This window comes from Nuphar pumila, chromosome 8 (assembly GCF_984573655.1).
Source record: "Nuphar pumila chromosome 8, dmNupPumi1.hap1.1, whole genome shotgun sequence".
Lineage (NCBI taxonomy): Eukaryota > Viridiplantae > Streptophyta > Magnoliopsida > Nymphaeales > Nymphaeaceae > Nuphar > Nuphar pumila.
The window spans coordinates 125,041,342-125,060,435 of record NC_143256.1 but is presented as its reverse complement, the minus strand read 5'-3'; the positions used below and the strand labels follow the sequence as shown (position 1 = coordinate 125,060,435).

At 37.6% G+C, this 19,094-nt stretch overlaps 1 protein-coding gene across 1 annotated transcript in view; it reads left to right on the top strand.

Annotated features, from left to right (window-relative positions):
* The window catches only part of LOC149830610 (uncharacterized), an 80,148-nt gene extending 62,132 nt beyond the window's left edge, over positions 1-18,016 (top strand). The window contains exons 19-23 of the mRNA XM_090015496.1: positions 7,451-7,532; positions 7,767-7,849; positions 9,040-9,094; positions 16,487-16,609; positions 16,717-18,016. Coding sequence (XP_089871622.1) covers positions 7,451-7,532; positions 7,767-7,849; positions 9,040-9,094; positions 16,487-16,552 — 286 coding nt within the window. The 3' untranslated portion in view covers positions 16,553-16,609; positions 16,717-18,016. The remainder of the gene's footprint in view (positions 1-7,450; positions 7,533-7,766; positions 7,850-9,039; positions 9,095-16,486; positions 16,610-16,716) is intronic.
* Positions 18,017-19,094: the final 1,078 nt, after the last annotated feature.

The window sequence follows — 19,094 nt, the reverse complement described above, 5'->3', positions numbered from 1 at the left end:
GTGAGGGAGAGGGAGGGACGAGAGACAGAGGGAGAGACAACAACGAGAGAGGAAGAGACGGAAAGAGGGGAGAGGCCTAATTAGGGCCTCTCCCCTTTTACGATGCCCCCATTTGACTGAGGCGTGCCTCATAACCCTTGAGGTGCATGCATCAGGGGTTTTACGCTTCAAGCATGCGCCTCAGGGCGCAAAGTGCCTCTCCATAAGGCGAGGCGCGTTTTTAATAACATTGTTGTGATATATTCTGCCTCAGGGCGCAAAGTGACTCACCATAAGGCGAGGCACATTTTTAATAACACTTGTGATAGATTCAAATTTGCGAACATTGTGAATCTCATGAATATGTCATTAAGCATTATTGTTAATCTCTTATTATAATATCACAAGAGATTTACCAAATGAGCTTATGAGAAGCCTAAACTGCAGCCTCCTCTTTCTTGAGAAAGTTGTGTTCGTGCTGGGCTTTATCCTTTTATTTAGTAAAAGATTGGGCTGAGTTTGATTGCAATTGGTGGAACAAACAGGAATCGATATCACTGAATTACAAGATATTCACAGCTTTGAATTTGAACTTAAATCTCCTTCTATACCTCACAAGTAGCAGTGAATTGAGGATTCCATTGGCTAGCTTCACTGACGATTCCATTGCTTTCACGAACATAATCACGTCCCTCATTTCAAGGTTGTGTCATGCTTCTAAAGCTACCTGGTTAGCTACTGCACCAAGTGCATTTCCCCAAGGGTGTCTCACAGTTCCTCCACCAAACTGTAACAAGGGATCATTCCCAAATATCTCGGTCAAGGCTGGCATGTGTCAAATGTGAGTACCTCCTAAATCTCTGAGCATAACACCTGGCACAGATACCCAATCTTGAATAACTGACTGATCTTTTTCAATAAAATCATCGCATAATAAATCAACAAAGTCTGAAGTGGCATCTTGTTCCACTTCCAGTTGACCTACTATGGTACTGGAGTGAATATGATCCCTCCCTCCCAAACATAGATAATGCTTTAGCTAGTACATGAAAGTGAACACCATCATTCTCTGTCTACCAATAACTGCATACAATTGCATGGTGCATGCGAAGTAGACCATTGTATTTGCAATAATGAGCCAAGCTATCATAATCTTCCTATAAAGATGAAATATGATGTTCTAACTGATTGATACATCAGGTCCTTTTTTTTCCTTTTTTTTTTAAAAAGAAGGGAATTTAACTGGTGACAAGTTGATATTACGTGGAGACTAATGGAAATGTGGTGGACTAACTGATCGATCTACCAGTTGTGAAAGTGCCCAATGCACAAAAATGCATGTTGGGCCTTTGAAAGAGCTTGAATTGTTTCTATTATAATCAGTTTGGTCTGGTTTACCTAGAAGGTCTACAGTTTGACTTTGTATCCCAATAGAATATATTATTTGATATATGGAATGTTTTTTGATGACTTCTTTTTACTCAATTTATCATCTCATTAGCACCACCTATGGACTTTTATGCCATATAAAGAAGGCATTTGTGTGTGTTCTGCAGATCCCTAGGGACATAAAAGTGAAAAAATTTATACCATCCAATGGGAGAAGAATCTGTCTATATAAAGTTGGTAACATGGGAAATGAAATAATATAATGGGTGGTTCATATTATCTGCTGTCTCATATGCATGTGTTTCTTACAAAATATAAACCGTTGACATCTTATTTCTATTGAATTGGATCAGACCCTGGAATCATTCTAAGCAGACATGGAGTGCACATAATATGTAGCTGTGGTTATGTAGCTTGAGCCACCTGACTTGCTTGAGTTTTAATCTTATTTGTGAACTCCTGCTTGCCATTATCATTATCTCACATGGATACTTATGAAGAGATTCATCACAATGTTGGCAAGGTTTTTCTTGGAAGGAATTAAAATAAGGGGGTTTCTTTGGGAAGTGTCAAAAAGATCTCATGGATGTTACAAAAATTTATTAAACCCTATCATTTGTTGAGAATAGTTTTCCCTAGTCCATGTTGCATGCACACACACACACACACATGTGTGTGTGTGTATACAAACAAAATATTGCAACATATAAAAAAAGTGAAAATGTCGTGACAATAGCACTCTATTATCATGTAAATTATTTTTTAATTTTCAATTATTATTAATGTGCTATAACTGGAAGTATTTGGCTTGTAAAACCTATAATGTGTATAGTTCAATCATATATTACTATAAATGCTTTTGTGTCTACTATTTACACGAATAGATAGTATGAGAGGTGAATAAAACAAGTATACTATAGGAAATATATATGTATGTATGTATGTATACACACACACACCTGCGTGTGTGGCTAGACTACTTTGAGTAGCCGCCGAGCCCAACCTGACACCTCTAGGGTCGGGCTTCCTCGATGGTGTCCATGACCTGACGATAGCCCGCCCCTCCCTTGCCTTTCTTCTTCCTTTTCTCTTATTCATTTTTCTTCTGCCTTTTTCTTTCTTCTTACATCATCTTCCTTTTTCTTTTTGTTTTGCTCCTTTGATCGTTCTTTCTTCAAATGGAAGCTTCCAAAAACGATAATAGTGAGAGAGGGAGAGAGAGGGAGATCCCTAAACTAAACAATCCCTAAACCATAACCTCCAAAATCAAAGTCATAAATCATAATGTGAATGGATTTAACAAAAAAAGATAACACACGATATTCTATGTATCCTAAACCTCAAATCGGAACCACCAAACAAGCAAATACTGTGCTGAAAATCATCGTTGGAGAAGGAGAAATAAAAGAAAGGGGTTGTCGCACCGAGCCTTCTCTGGTGCTGGAAATCATCCTTGGGAGGGCTGCCATCCAGCTGAGGTACTCAGGGGTGGGATGATCAGCGAATAAAAATGGGTTTTTGTGGGGGTGCTTAGGGTTTTCCCTCAAATCCTTTTTTTAAACTATAATAAAGGCCTGACTCGGGCCTAGACCCAAGTCTGAGCTCGACTCGATAAGATATCTTGTCGGGCGTGGCTTGACAATTCTCAGGTGGGGTCCTCAAAAGGAGGCCCGAGCTCAACCTGAGTCGGGCCAGGTACCCGAGTGTCCGTTGGCCAGCCCTACACGCAGCATGTACTAGGGAAAACTATTTTCAACAAAAGATAGGGTTTATTAATGTGTTACAACTAGAAGTATTTGACTTGTAAAACCTATAATGTGCATAATTCAATCATATACTTCTATAAATGCTTTTGTATCTACAACAATAGATGGTGTGAGCTGAATAAAACTGTAACGACCCCAATCCAGACCCTTTTAAAAATGCGGAATTTTTTTTTTTTCTAAAGAGTTGCAGAAACCTTCCCAGAGATCTGGGGTCCTCACAGTTCCACTTTCCATTGGATAGCCCATCCACCACAAACGAAGTTGCAATCATCATCCATATCAACCGACTAAAACTCTTTTATTAATGAGTAAGAAAATTTCAAAGACAAGGTTTTCTTCAACTAAAAGTAAAGTAACAATTGCAGAATTTAAAAGAACTGAAAGACAAAAGAAAGAGCCACAATATCCTCTACTGAAGCTGACAAGTCCAAGTATAACTCATCCATCCCCAGATGCATGTCCAACTTCACTATTCACCATTTCCTGTGAAAAACCAACAAAGTAGGGTGTCAGAACCGAAATTCTGAGCACAGCTACTTCTAAAGAAACCAGATGAGAGAAAGAACATGGATAAGATTTCATGCAGTGATTTGAGTGAGTGCAAATATAAAAATTTCAACATCTAAATTTCCATAACTACCAATGATTTCATTTACTCACCAATCAATAACAGTAAACAGTGTCATATATCAACAACTAAATAACCAACCTTTCAGCATGATTTCACGAAGTAAAGCGTATGCTACCACCAAATGATGTCATGATATCAAGAATGATTCAAACATGCATGATCTAATGCATAACAGAAAATGCATGATTATGTGCAATGCATGATTTCTTCTGTTATCTTTCATTTAAGTTCCATCTTTCCATATGCATGCCCTATTGGATGCACACATCTTTAAGTTCCTCTTTTTAATTACCGTGGCCCGCGGATACACCAAACGGGTACAAACCCCGAGGTCAAGTAGGTTCCCAAGGTAGCTTAACACACAATTTGTATTTTATTACTGGGTTCCAACTTAGCCCTCGACCGATATCAGGAAACAACACCATCCATCGGAACATTAGACCTCCACATCTAATGTCGGGGACACAAGGGACACCCCACGCCCACAAGTGCCACTTCCTTGGTACCATAAACTCACAGCTGTGACTAACACACCACTCCCGGGTAAAGTGGCGGATTCTCCCTAAAACCGTGGCCAGGAGAAGAACCTCAATATCGGGTTCAGGGGCAACAACGCACACGGAGTTTTTTATCCTCACAGTCTCCCCAAGACCGGATATCCAAGTTTCTCATACTCCAGATGAGATATCCCAGAATGTATATTACACTGTTCTTATTCTTTATTTATATTTAAAGTTCATTCTTTAAGTTTGCAACACTATATGCAAAAGTAAAGTGAAAACCCTGCATCCTCCCTTGCAGGGACCCATTCGGGACTCCAGCCCGTGTAAACACATAGAACAGTGTAGTAAAGTGTCAAACCATCTTATGTGGTTTAAGTGATGCTGTTAAAAACATAAATAAAAGAAAACCCACCCCACGGCACTCCAGCCCGATGATGGTCAAATTTGGCCATCGGTGCATCACATAATAAAACCAAGTAGTGTTTACCCATAACACTATGCCAATAATGCCAAAAGCATGTACACTCATGCAATCATAACCCAATCATATGCATGTCAATTATCAATCATATGCATTTTCACTATATGTGTGTTACCTACATCACCTACGGGTATTAACCAACCCATGTCTTCTTTTCAGTGTGTGAGTGTACATGTACCATTACAGATTCTCATCAAGCATACGTGCTCACAAAAATGTCAATAACCTATCCATGATCACATTCATGATTATAAAATCAGTAAAAGGATATGCTAAGATAATACTTCACATATTCACCAGGTAGAAGTGTAAGTTTATGTGTGTGCTAGAGAGGATGGTCGGGCTTACCAATCCCGGACCCGCCATCCTCCTAGCTAAAAAAAAAATATAGACAATTCAGTCCAGCCAACAATACTCTCGATTTCACCACGTATTGAACAACATACATGAAAAAGCATACATCCCCATCAGCTATTCACATAATAACCAAATGAATATTCCTTAGTCAAATCATGCATTTAACATTAAATAACAAGAATTTTCACTAGAATTATACAGGTTACAACGAAATATCCATTTAAAACTTGGTTCAACGGCCACAGATGTTGATTTCAGATGAACAGGTTTACAACTAGGTATGACAGGTAAAGCATTCCGGTTTAGTTTCATTGACTCACTATATTATGTATTGTATTTGCTTGTCATTTACTCCTATATTCTGAAATTCGATTTACAGAAGGTGAGACCTTGATTTTCCGAACATCAGTCAATATAAGGCAGGTAAGATCATAACATAGCTACTTAGAGTTTACACTGAGAGGCATATCCACAAGGAAAGGACAGATTCAGTTCCTTTAACAGATCGAGTTTAAAGAGACAGTAAGAAAATATGCCATAAATGCACAGGTAGATAAATCGTGAATGGTTTCACAAGAACTACAAGTTCGACCTAGTTGAGATACCCCTTTCATATATATATATATATATATATATATATATATATATATATATATATATATATATATATATATATAGGTTCATAACGTGAACAAAACCCTTCTGTTAGGAAAAATCCGAAATCCACCATATTTTTTTTTTAATAGATGCAATCGGCCAACATATATATTAACACATGTATACTATGATTGTTCTGAATAAAACAATCATTATCAGCTCACCAATTCTATAAAGAAAACCCCCAAACCTGAGTTTATCGAATCCAAGAACCGGAAACTCCCAATCTGGGATTACTTAATCAACAAGAATCTGAAACCCAATCTGGGTGAATCAACAACCGAAAAAAAAACCCCAATCGGGTTATTCAACCATGAAAATCGGGATTCAAAACTGGGTTTACCCGATACTACAGTCGGAGACCTCTCGATTTCAAGGGCCAGAGTCAAAAATCCCCAAATCTGGGGTTGACCGACACTAAGAGTCGAAAACCCCCAGCTCTTGTCGATACACGATACTCAAAAATCAGAAAACTCCTGTGGATTTAACGCCCACAGCCTATCAAAAATCCTTTTTTTTTTCCTCATACAAGTCACGACCGACACCCAAAAGATGTGAAGCACACAACATGCCATGCCGATAGCTCGGCTGGGCCTGCTATCATGGCTGAGGTCTGATCAATCAACCAGACCAAGCTTGGTTGGTCCATCAGCCAAGACCCCCAAAACCCAAATGACCTGACACGAATTCATTTTGTTGGAAAACAATAAAACACAGAACAGAAAATATACGCAGAACACTGGCAGTTCCTGTGTTACGCAATAGGGTTCCCATGGACCCTCATCGCCAAAGGATTTGCACGAAATCGAAACCACATTCGATCCCTCGCCTAGAATCGTTAGAAGCACCGTACCTGATTCCGATGGGTTTCCCGGCGATCGAAGGCTGGGGACGCGAAGGTAGGGCCGCGACTGACACTCCTTGTTGCTGTCGCGACAGGGGTGTACTCGCTGCAGTCGCTGATGGCTGCTGGTTGCCGCAGCTCGCCGGCAAACTCCTCCTCTCCGATACACACTGACAGAGGGAGAGAGATGGGGGAGGAGAGAGTGCCCGAGTGAAGAGGGAAAACTCCCCTCTCCACTCCTTTTATCGGCCCTCTCCATGCCGAGATGGGAGGAGTTGGTTACGCATTGCGTAACCCCCTCCTGCCCCCCCTTTCCTTTTCTGTAACAAACCTATCGGGCAACCCTTATCGGGTTGCCCCTTTCTTTAAAAGGGCTGTTACACAGGGGCGCGGCTCGGGTCCGGACCCGAGACCCGTAACCCGGCCCCAATCGATATGGATCCACAAGTGGATCCAAATGGATCCACTGTGGATCCTCGAATTAAATTAGATTTTATTTTTTTTAAAATTTAAAAAAATTTATTTATTCATTATTATCATTAAATCAAGGTTTCAAATGAATAAATCCTAATTACCCCCCCCTTTATGGGTCCTGGATCCGTAATGTGGATCTAGGCCCAACTTGAAAAATTTGAGATATTTTCAAATAAGAAATCTCGGGTTTTACAAAAACAGACATACTGCAAGCTGGTTCATAACCAAAACCAAGTTTTACACAAAAATGAAACTTATCTTTTCTTGATGATATTTTCCTTCTTTTGTTTGTCATCATTTATTATGGATTTTCTGATACTTTTCCTTTTTCTTTTATCACCAATAACTCTTAACAAATGTCATTGTCAGATTGAGGGCGTTCATGGAAATGTGCATTCTGGTTCCTGGAAGCTCACCACACCACTATTCTACTGGTACAAAAAGAGAGCACGTGAGTTACATTATTTAGACATGCTTAAACTATTGGTTCTCTAGTGAACTGGGTTAAGTTGGAACCTTTTTCATGTGGATTCATCTGACTTGCTGCAGCATTTCTGCGCATATAACATTACATTTCTGTTGACTTATAGATCAATGTTCCATCACGATTAATAAACATGCTTGTGCTTGCATCCATAATGATAATCATGCATGTACACTAATGGAATTATGTTTTCATGTCAAGGGTGGTTCGTGGCTTGCTTCTTGGAAATGTACCGAGGAAGCTTTTTCACAACAAGTGAAGGAGAAGGATCCTCTTAAACTTGGGTTTGTTTCTAGCTTTAGCTCTTTTTTTCTAGATGAATTTGTCTGATCTTTTGTTCATTATTATGTAGATTTTTTTCTTTTATGGTTTGTCATGAAGTGGCATGGAACCCAGACACAACAAAAAAGAAAAACAAAAGGAACTAAATGCATAAACCTATGTCACATCGGTGCGGGTGCGGCACAATTTCAAAAATTTTGGACACGGTGACTCGGCTATATATATATATATATATATATATATATAACAATAAATTAATAGGATAGCACTGTGAACGATCAAAGTAATAAGATAGCACTGGCCATGTGATTGTGCACACAGTCTGTGACTGTCTGTGCACACAGTCTGGCTATATATATAATTTTAAAAAAAATAAAGAACATTAAATTTTTTTAGTTTTTTGCCTTAAAAATGGACGAATATAGACTCGGTCAAAGTTGACCGAGTCTATAAAGTGGACGGACTCGGCCCAGGTGTGTTGACCAAGTCCGCCCCGTGTCGGGGCGTGTCGACGCGGGTACCTCGGCCCCCTAGCCGAGTCCGTGTGACATAGGCATAAACATAATTCATTTAGTAAAAAATAATGAATAACATATTTGAACATTCATAAGAACACCAAGAAATAGAATAAAATAGATAAATTCATTAATAACAAAAATATATAAAAATAAACAATACAACCTCACTACAAAGCACTAAAGCACACACTCTTATTTACGCTCATCCCCTCTCACTCTTCACATTGAGGTCTTGGCTTTATATATAAAGGGGACTTGAAAATACTCGCCTTTAGGATGGTCTAACAGCTAGTTTGACTCTCCTAATGGATAGTAAGGCCCATTGACTGGTCCAATGGCTAGTTGGACCAGCCATAAACAATAACAATAAATAAATAACAATGCAAAAAATAATCCTAATCTATCCTACAAGTTCACATTATATATACTTCTATCCTAATAGGTGTACGTTATGTATACCCTTGCTGGAAAATAAGATTATACATACTAAAGTACAAGGTCCCAATAGGTATACATCAAGTATTCTTTGAATACAGTGATAGAAACAAAAAAGGAAAAATTACAAATGGAATACCTATAAGTATACTTAAGTATACTTAGGTGTATACATACAAAAATGTACATCTATCTTAGCATCTTTTATGCTTAAAGCTTATTACTTTCAATTTTTGCAGGTTCCCCAATATTTGGGCATTGCGGTTCGTCCGTCAATTATTGACCTGGCACCCTGTGAGTCTTGTGACCATGACACATTGCAGTCTTTCTTGACATAATTCTAGGATCATTTTTTTATTTGTTAACAAATGCTACATATGGAATTTTTCCTATATATTATGCTTTATAGTAAAGCAAAAGATGCAAATTTTTGCTTTTTTCGGTGAATGGACTCTTTAGGGAGGCAGTTGTTGTTGCTGTTGGTGGTGGTGGCAGTGGGGGTGCGTGTGTGTGGTGCAAGGATTATTTTGAGGTGACTTGGGCAACATGATTCATTGCATTCTTTGTTTATTAGTTTGTTTTACATGGGTCCATACTTGTACCTTCTTTTAAGATTGAATTGGAAGATGCCTTGATCTCGTTATAAGTTAAGGATCAAGTTTTGAAGTAAAGTTAATAATTCACTGATGATGGTATGATTAGCGGTGGGCAATGTTCTGCAGCTTGCTCAATCTGGCCCTGCTTAGGTGTCTTTTTGACTGGGCAGCCCAGGCCATGCCCCATCAACTGCTCCAGGCTGCCCAGAAAGCCGGCCAAGGTCCAGCCCCAGTTTTGATCAATGGCCATTTGCGTTACTAGATTACTATTACAGATATGTACAAGAAGGCTAGGGATATATATATATATATATATATATATATATATATATATATAGTGGAACATGTATCAACTATCTGAAACTTTTGCTGACAGTCCCGATCTTACAAGGAGTCATCTGTAGCTTCATAAAGAATTCATTGGACAAGTCTTTGTGGTTTGTGAAAGAAGTTGGTACTATATATATATATATATATATATATATATATATATATATATATATATATATATATATATATATATATATATATATATATATATATACACCATCTGGCGGTACACATTCTTGTTTGCATAGATCTAGCCACCAAATGGTAAATCTAACAGACAAATGTGTTTGATGATTTATTTAATATATTAGAAGGTTTTATCATATTTAATACATCATAAGATTTCATTTTTGAGACGGTAAACAATCAACGGCTCACAATTCATGAAAATAACGGTGGTTTAAAGATGGCATAAAACATCATATTTGAGTCAACTTTAACAGCTGAAAATAATAAATATAATATGCTAAAAATGATTAAACGGTTAGATTTTGCTTTGGAGCTTAGATATATGTAAATCAAGTGTGTACCACCATAAGCTATAGTGGTACAGTACCACCATAGAAGCACCCATATATATTCATTTAGTTTAGAATGTATTTTTAGGTTCAATATGTAATATTTTTTGTTTTTATTTATTTTGTATTGCCCATAAGGGCATTTTTAGTCTTTAGGATAGCTAGCCATTAGACCATCATAATGGCTCTCTCTCTCTCGTATATATATGGCGCAATTCCCCACTTTGTAGCTCATACATATTTTGTGCATTTTATTATAACTAAAAAATATTATTTTTATATGTGTGTTTGCCTTTGTGTGGTTTTGTGAGTGCCCCTAGGGTCTTGTGATTTTGCCCCTTTTTGAGTTTGTGTTCCTGGTATTCTTGAACTCGGTTCATTACATGTATTGTGTAGCTGTATAAATTTGTGGAACCATAATGGCCAGGTCCTTTATTTGATTTATGAGTGGCCCGTGCTATGACCTATAATCATGCATGCCACTCTTTTAGCTCTCAAATGAACCTACTGTTGGTGTCTGGGACAACCTCAGGCCCATTCTGTAACGTCCCGAAATCTCAACCCAAATTTTGAAATTTTTTTTATAACAGCGGAAACAAGTACTACTATAAGGTTAAGCATTCCAGAACATTACAGTAGGGAGCAAGCCAAACCATTTATTTCATTTTATTATCAATGAATAACAACATACTCAAGCTATCCCGAGAACAATAAATCCAAAATCTTGATCGAAGTCTCATCCCGCAGCCGCTCATAAACTCTACTCAATCACCTGAAAAATGGTAAATTATAGGAATTAGACTACAACTGTCTAAGTAGGAAATACTGTAAATTTTCTCGCAGGTATATCATGTGTCAAGTATCTGGTGTGGATGCTGAGTGTGATTTTCAGCATATACAAGAATAAGTAAAGATTTACGCTACGACAATCAACAATTTATCAGAAGCTAACTGACAGGTAACATCAATAGCATCATTTAATTGTCTCATAACTACAGATACGAATTCATGCAATAATTCAGAAGAATGCGATTATGAAAATTACATAATTCAGGTAAACATTCATACAACATGAAACAATTATTAAGCATGCAGAATATACATCAATAACAGGAATCATAATGTAAGTAAGCAATATATTTAACATGCATTAGAACTTAAACAACATGCATTCCCCAACATGTAACAATTAAATGAATAGATAAAAGATGCATGTCCTAATGCATAGCAAAAATATGCATGATTTATGTGCAATGCATGAACACTTTATTATCTTTCCTTAAGGTTTTCTTTTTCCATATGCATGCCCTATTAAATGTATACAATTTAAGTTCCTCTTTTAAATTACTGTTGCCCGTGGATATACCAGATGGGTGGAATTTTCTAGGTCAAGTTAGGTTCTCAGGGTAGCTTAACACACAATTTGTATTTTATTAATGGGTTCCAAACCTAGCCCTCGACCGATATCAGGAAACCACACCATCCATCAGAACATTAAACATTCACATTTAATGTCGGGGACACTAGGGACACCCCCACACCCACAAGTGTCACTTTCTTGGTACCAAAACAACAGTTGTGTCAAACACACCACCCACAGGTAAAGTGGCGGACTCTCCTTAAAACCGTGGTCAGGAGAAAGAACCTCAACATCGGGTTCAGGGGACAAAATAAAGCACACGGAGTTTTTTGTATCCTCAGTCTCTTCAAGACCGGATCTCTAAAATTCTCATACTTCAGATGAGATATCCCAGAACATATATTACATTGTTCTTATTCATTATCTTTTTATTAAAAGCTAATTATTGAGTTTTGCAATTCAACATGCAAAAATAAGGCAAAAGCTCGCATCTACCCCTGCGAGAACCATCACGGGACTCCCGCCCGTGGAACCACATAGAACAGTGCAATATAGAGCAATAAAATTACATTTGCAAATCAACATGCAAAATTAATAACATAGGCTTGCAAATCAACATGCAACCATAAGCTCGCAAATCAGTATGCGCAGCTCTTCACGGTTTACCACCTGTGACAACAATAAAACAACACAATTAAAATCATGGTATAAATGTGATTTATGCGATGCAATTAAAGAAAGAGCAACCCAAAGCTCAAGGCTCTCCAGGCCTGTGATGATTCATTTAGACCATCGATGAATCGTATGCAAAAATCATAACAATATGCAATTTATGCAATGATACCAACATGATTCCAAATGTACATTCATTCATACCAATTTAACAATGTGCATGAGCTACCACAGTCATATGCATGTGTTCACCATCAATGTGAAATTGCTTTCATGTAATCACCTAATACACATGCATTCATTCATTATTCATAAGTACATGAAAACATTTATGGAGGATTGTACATGCCAAACACACATAGATTTCATGTATGCACATGCACTTGAAACTAATTCATAAATGTGCGATAATTAAACATGTCCTATAAATGTAGGCACATGAAACTTTTCATTCATAACATATGTTAACATCCACACACATGAACATAACCCGAACCTAGGAATTGAATTTCAGAGTTGCACACATTCATATCATGTATGCACCTGTACCAAAACAAACTTTGCAATTACTTATTAATATACATCAAATATCTCACATGTTACAAACTATAAAACATGCTAACATGTGCCATTAAATATTCAAAAACTCAACTTTATGTATATAATAACAGATAGGGTTATCAACATAAATTTGTTAACATTGAATTAACTTATGTATGTCCCGTACATGCTTAGACCTTGAACTGTGCAAAAACCCAAAGTTTCTCAACATAAAACAAATTTTGTCTTTCTGTCTCAGACAGACAGACCATGCTGCCACACAGTTCTGATTAAGTGCATATATTATTGTTCATACATTAGTTGACGGTTTTAAAAGGCATTTTGATTTCCAAACAAGACACATATTCTCAAAAAGCTACAAATCATGATTTTCAGCAGTAAGTCCAAAATGATAGCCACTACCCTAATAACCATGTGTCCATTCAAGTCTCATTACCGCTTGGAAAAACATCACTTAGCAATCTTCCAACTTTGAACATTTGCAATCAATGATACTATGCTTCTTACACCCTTGTGGCTAATAGGCTCTTTATCAGCCATTGGTCATTCAACAGTTGACTTGATACTAACAGTTCTCCCACCTTTAATTTGCTTTAAGTACACAGTTTAATGTCAAGCAGAAACAATGGCTCCTTGAAGAATCAGTCATTCGCATTGATAGAAGAAGCCTTAAACCTTTTAATGGGTAAAGAATAAAATGATTTTGACTTTTATAACTCTCAGCTGAAACTTCATGAATGTTGATAGATTCATAATCTCAAAGCAGCCATCGAAGGGATACAGAGGCTTTCTAATAAAGCATTTACAGAGATAGAGCAAGGTATTCCCATGGTTAAGTATATAATTAACTAAAATCCATAATTTTGTTTTGAGGTTGAAAGGTAGTGCAACCAATCACAGGTGAACTGACTCTGTATGTATATATCAGTGTATTTGGCGTTGAGTTGTCCTCAAAGGTCAATAGTTACTGCAATTCTCATATGGGGCTATAAGTAGACGACCTACTCATAATCGAATAATGCAGAAACAGGAATTTCCAACGAAAATAATCAATGAGAACCAGGAGTTGCTACTTAATTAAATGAGGAATAACAAAATGTTAGGAGGCCATCTTATAACATAATAGGTTTGCTCATTAAAATAAATACGAGAATCTGTATCGCCATTTAGCAGATGAAGCCCAAATCTTCATTCATTATCCGTGTATATTTCGTGGTTTATCTAATGCAAATGTTGTACATGCATTCAGTACGTGATGTTGCATACAAAAGCACAGAAATAGCAAGGGATTACCTAATTCATCTCATATATAGATTGTGCAGACATGTATCATTGCATACAAATGCACAGAAGCAAAAAGGCATTTCGTGGTTCACTAAATACAAAGGTTGACTAGACCGTAGTTCATGCTTGACTAGCATTCTACGAATACTTAATAACCCCCTATTTGAGTCGCAAGCTTGTGTTTTTTTTTTTTATTATTATTATTTGGGTTTATCTCAGTCAAAACCCCTAAATTTGCCGATTTGGGTTTTATGGAAGCCATTAAAAGCAACCCACGCACCATGCTCGACCCATAGCATAACCAAAAACAAAGAATAGAAAACCTACATGTTCTGGTGAGGAGGAGGTGGCTGACGTGGTTGGGGAGGTTGCCGACGCCGGTGGTCCTGCTGTCGTGCGAGAAATCGAGGGAGACGAGAGACAAAGGGTAGGAGAGAACGAGAGAGAGATGAAGGATGAGAGGCAGAGGAGAGCGAGAGAGACAGACTCGAAGTCCCTCTTTGTAGGGGAAAACCCGAGAAGAGAAGAGCTCTCCTCCGGCAGCTACGCTCTGCCTCCCTCCCCATCACGATTCTTGTGTGTTAGGGTTCGTTCAGAACCCTAACAACCTATTCTTTTATCGGGCAACCCGTATCGGGTTGCCTTTAAGCTATTCCATCCGGATCCGAGATCCAACCATCCTAGGTCTTCACCTTACAGGCAATATGGATCCATAGGTTGGATCCGAATGGATCCAACTGTGGATCCCTGTATTAAACTCCTTTCTTTTATTATACAACAACTATGCCTTCATCCCAAAATAATTGGGGTCGGCGATATGAACCAAAAAAGAAAATCATTATGGGTCTTCCACATGAATCCTTCTCCTCCAATCATTTCTATCCAATGTCATGTCCTTGGTGAGGTTCAAAGCATTCATATCCTTTCCTATCACCTCCATCCATGTCTTCCTAGGCCTACCCCGACCTCTTTTAACTAATATATTTTCCCATTTCTCCATCCTTCTAACTGGAGCATCATTAGGCCTTCGCCGAATATGTCCAAACCACCGTAAACGGTTCTCTCTCATCTTATTTTCAATGGGTGCAACACCTACCTTCTTACGTATCTCCTCGTTCCGAATCTTATCTTTTATTGTATTTCCACACATCCATCTCAGCATACACATCTTAGCTACACTCATTTTTTGAATATGATGTCTCTTGGCAGCCCAACATTTCGTACCATATAGTAAAGCAGGCCTAATAGTCGTCCTATAAAACTTTTCCTTCAACCGCAATGGCATTCTACGATCGCACAACACTCCTTTCTTTTATTATGATTATTATTATTATTTTATATATATATATATGTTACATATGGATCTCTTATGGATCCTAGATCCAAAATGCAGATTCCAACCCAAATATCGATTATCTTGCAATAATTTAATTATATGTTTTTTTTTTAAATGAGGTTCTTACACATTCCCCTTGTAACTATGTCATATTGAAATAGCTCCTTGAAGAACCATGTCTGACTTGAGGGCTATCAAACCTACACCTTTCCTGTACCAAAATCCATTATCTTTAGCAAAGTATATTGTAATCTTGTGATCAGAATAGTATGCTGACAAGTTTTTGTTAAATCTGCACCAGAAATTTTACAAGGGACCAAAAAACACATGCTTTGAAACGAGAGTGCGAAAGAGTTAAAAAGAAAAATCAATTATTTATTTATTTTCTTGGCAGGGGTTTATTTTGTGCTGTACTGAAGCTTTCATTAAACTTTTAATACACTCGAAATTTGATTGTAGCGAGCCTGAGGATGGATGTCGTTGAGTCTATTGTTCTTAAAAGAGCCACCCTGAGGCAACCAGAAGCAACTCACTTCATAATAATATTAACACTGAGAAATTCAGAAATCTAAACAAAAACTTTATGAAATCAAATTATATTAGCTGTGAAAATTGTGGTCCAACGAGATAGGTAGACAGTTAGGTCTCACCCTCGTAACTGAGGGGTCTTGGGTTTGAATCCTATGGGGGTATATATGTGTGTGTGTGCGTGTGTGTGTGTGTGTGAGAGAGAGAGAGAGAGAGAGAGAGAGAGAGAGAGAGAGAGAGAGAGAGTAACCTTGTAATGATTGGGTGATTTTGTTTAAGAGATTTTCATGTTACCTAATAGAGTTCCAGGGTAGATTTTTTGTCAGTTTTACTTGGAAGGTTTTATTTTTTCTTGGCAGACTTGATGGATACGTGCACACTTTACTTGCATTTTGGTGTGTGCACACTTGCATTTTGGTGTGACTCTGGTTTATGAATGCCAAATTTGTTCTATATGGCAGTATACTATCACTAATGAGTGGAGGAATGTATATGTTGCAGGTGGATAGAATAAGCGTAGACGATGCTCTTCAGCACCCTTACTTTCATCCTCAACTCCAAAGTTAAGCATGCCCTGTATTACGTTGCATCAGGTCCGAATGTAAAAACTAGTTTCAGCCTGAGGTATTGTCATGTGTGTTTTCAATTGAGCACACGAAAGGTGTTTGTGTTCACTATTATCTCCTTGAATTTTTAAAGCATGACCAAGTCCCATGTGATTTGTCTGACAGGATATCGCAATGTTAAAAATCATTCATGTTTGATCTCTTGGAGACCCATATTTTTATAGTGTTTGAAGCACAGAAGGCCAGTCTTCTGGAATTGAAGTTGAAGCACCTTGATTATGAGATCTGTTCTAGATCTACATCAGTACCAGATTTGACTGTTAGAAACCTATATTTGGTACTGCCATTGAAGGCCAAAGCCATGTTTTGTGAAAGCCTGTGTGATGCATGAGGGAAACCAGGGCAGAAAATCGGAGAAGGCAGCATACAATGCAGTCAGCATATAGTAATAATTCAGTATTTATGGAAGAAATTTTGGGAATTTGGCAAATGGAAGAGAATGAAGGAGCAGCATTCTGGGCCAGGCTTCATGGGTCGTTTTGGACCAAAGGATCCTTGAGGGAAGTTATAAAGTTGCTTCGCTTTGATTTTTTATTTTGGATTATGACAGGATCGACAAATATCTTTCCTGAAGTTTTTTAGATAAATGAAGAAAAGCTAGAAATGATGCAGGCATATTTAGGGAGAAGAATATGAGGGCTTTTCATCAGTCTAGTTATGTTTCCTTCTTGCTCATTCGTTCGATGAGAAATAGAAAGGAAAGAGGAAATGCGTGTGACTTTTCCAGCAGTTGTGGCTATTCCAAAGAGGAACATTGGTTTGGCCTTCACATGGTAGGCTGGTGGATTTTCAGAGGTTGAGCTTTCTCAGAGATTTTTAAATTTTGCCAGTTGATATAGAGCAACCATGATTCGTCTCTGGAGGCAGGAATTTGGAACTCTGATGACAAGCTAAGATGCGGAATGTGCTTAGGAATCAATGCCATCATTTTTCTAGGTGGATTTTTATGCAAACGAATACTGCAAGGAGCACTTGAGAAAGGCGACCATGGATTCTACTTTTAAAGCTTATAGTTGCCAGCTCTGGTTATGACAAGTCTTAAAGGTGATTCTTTCTTTAGATAATTAGGGAAGAAACCATCTTGCTCACCAAGTTCATTAGCGTAAAACCCTAGGTCCCATTTGCCCAGTATGAAGTATGCTTATCTTCGGCCTTGCAGTAAAGGACGCACACCCATGGGTTTCGAAATAGTGACGTCCCCGTCAACTTGGTGATGTTCACGAGTCCCTACCAACAGATGATCCGAGCCCTTCGTCTTGAAGGTGATACTTGCAAGCGAACATTTTATTCTTTCTGTAAAATGTCTCATATCAATAAAGTTTTTTGAAAGGCAATCATATCAATAAAGTTGTTATTTGATATTTCTTATGTAAAGTTCAGTTTCCATTCATTTTCCACGCCCAAACTTATGGTTTTAAAAGTTCCAATTTAAAGTTTAATAGATGACTTTAATGATAGTGGGGCTTTACCATCCAACTATCAGTTTAATGGATGATCGTCATTGCTTTCACCATGTTTGAAATATCCAACATTAGCATATCATTCTGCAGGCTTAAGGCGTGTTTGGTTGGACCGTTGTTAATTCCACAGAAAAACACATCATGTTTGCTAATTTCATCTGTTTGTTAAGTTTTCCCGGCTTGTGCGTGTATATATTGTCTTAATTTCCTTCAAAATGCATTTTTTTCCCAAAAGCATGTTTCACAGAATGTGCAACATGTGAGAGGCAGAGATTGATCCGACAATTTTTCTGCATACCATTCTTTTTTAAAAGTGTTCACATCAATGTTGTCATATCAGAATCGGACCTGTATCGTTTTTTCAAAAAAAATGACAGTATTGGGCTGTATCATATCGGACCTGTCTCGATTGATTGGTATCGATCTATTTAAAAATATTTTTTTAATAAAAAAAATTTAAAAATAAAAAATGTTAACAAATCAGAAAAATATTTAAAAATCAGAAAAAAATAAAAATAAATCAATATAATTCAAAAGAATACAAAAATAAACAATTTATAACATATAAAGTAAACAATAACCACAACACAATCTCCCTTAAAAAATATGCAATTATTCAATTTCACATGCATTCACAAACTCATAATTGCATTTCATAACCCCCAGAGAGAGAGAGAGGCTTACCAGGAGGCTTCCGGTGGTGAAGTGGAGACGCTGGCAGCCGACTTCAAAAACTACAGTAAAATACTAAACCAAACCCTAAAATCACAACAGCTTCTAGAATTACAAAGCACCAAAAACAGTTACACTATTTCATAATTGATAATTGAACTAGAAAAGAAAACTCGAACAGCATCAACTTCATTCAAGAACTAAGCTGAATCAGAGAAAATGATCAGATGGCTTAAACACAAGCACACTTCAATGTTTGAGACCCTTCTCCGGCCAGAGTAGCTGGTTAGAAAAATGGCCGTCCTGAATCCTCGATGCTCTCTTTCGGGCCTCCTGCCTTCGGCTTGAAGC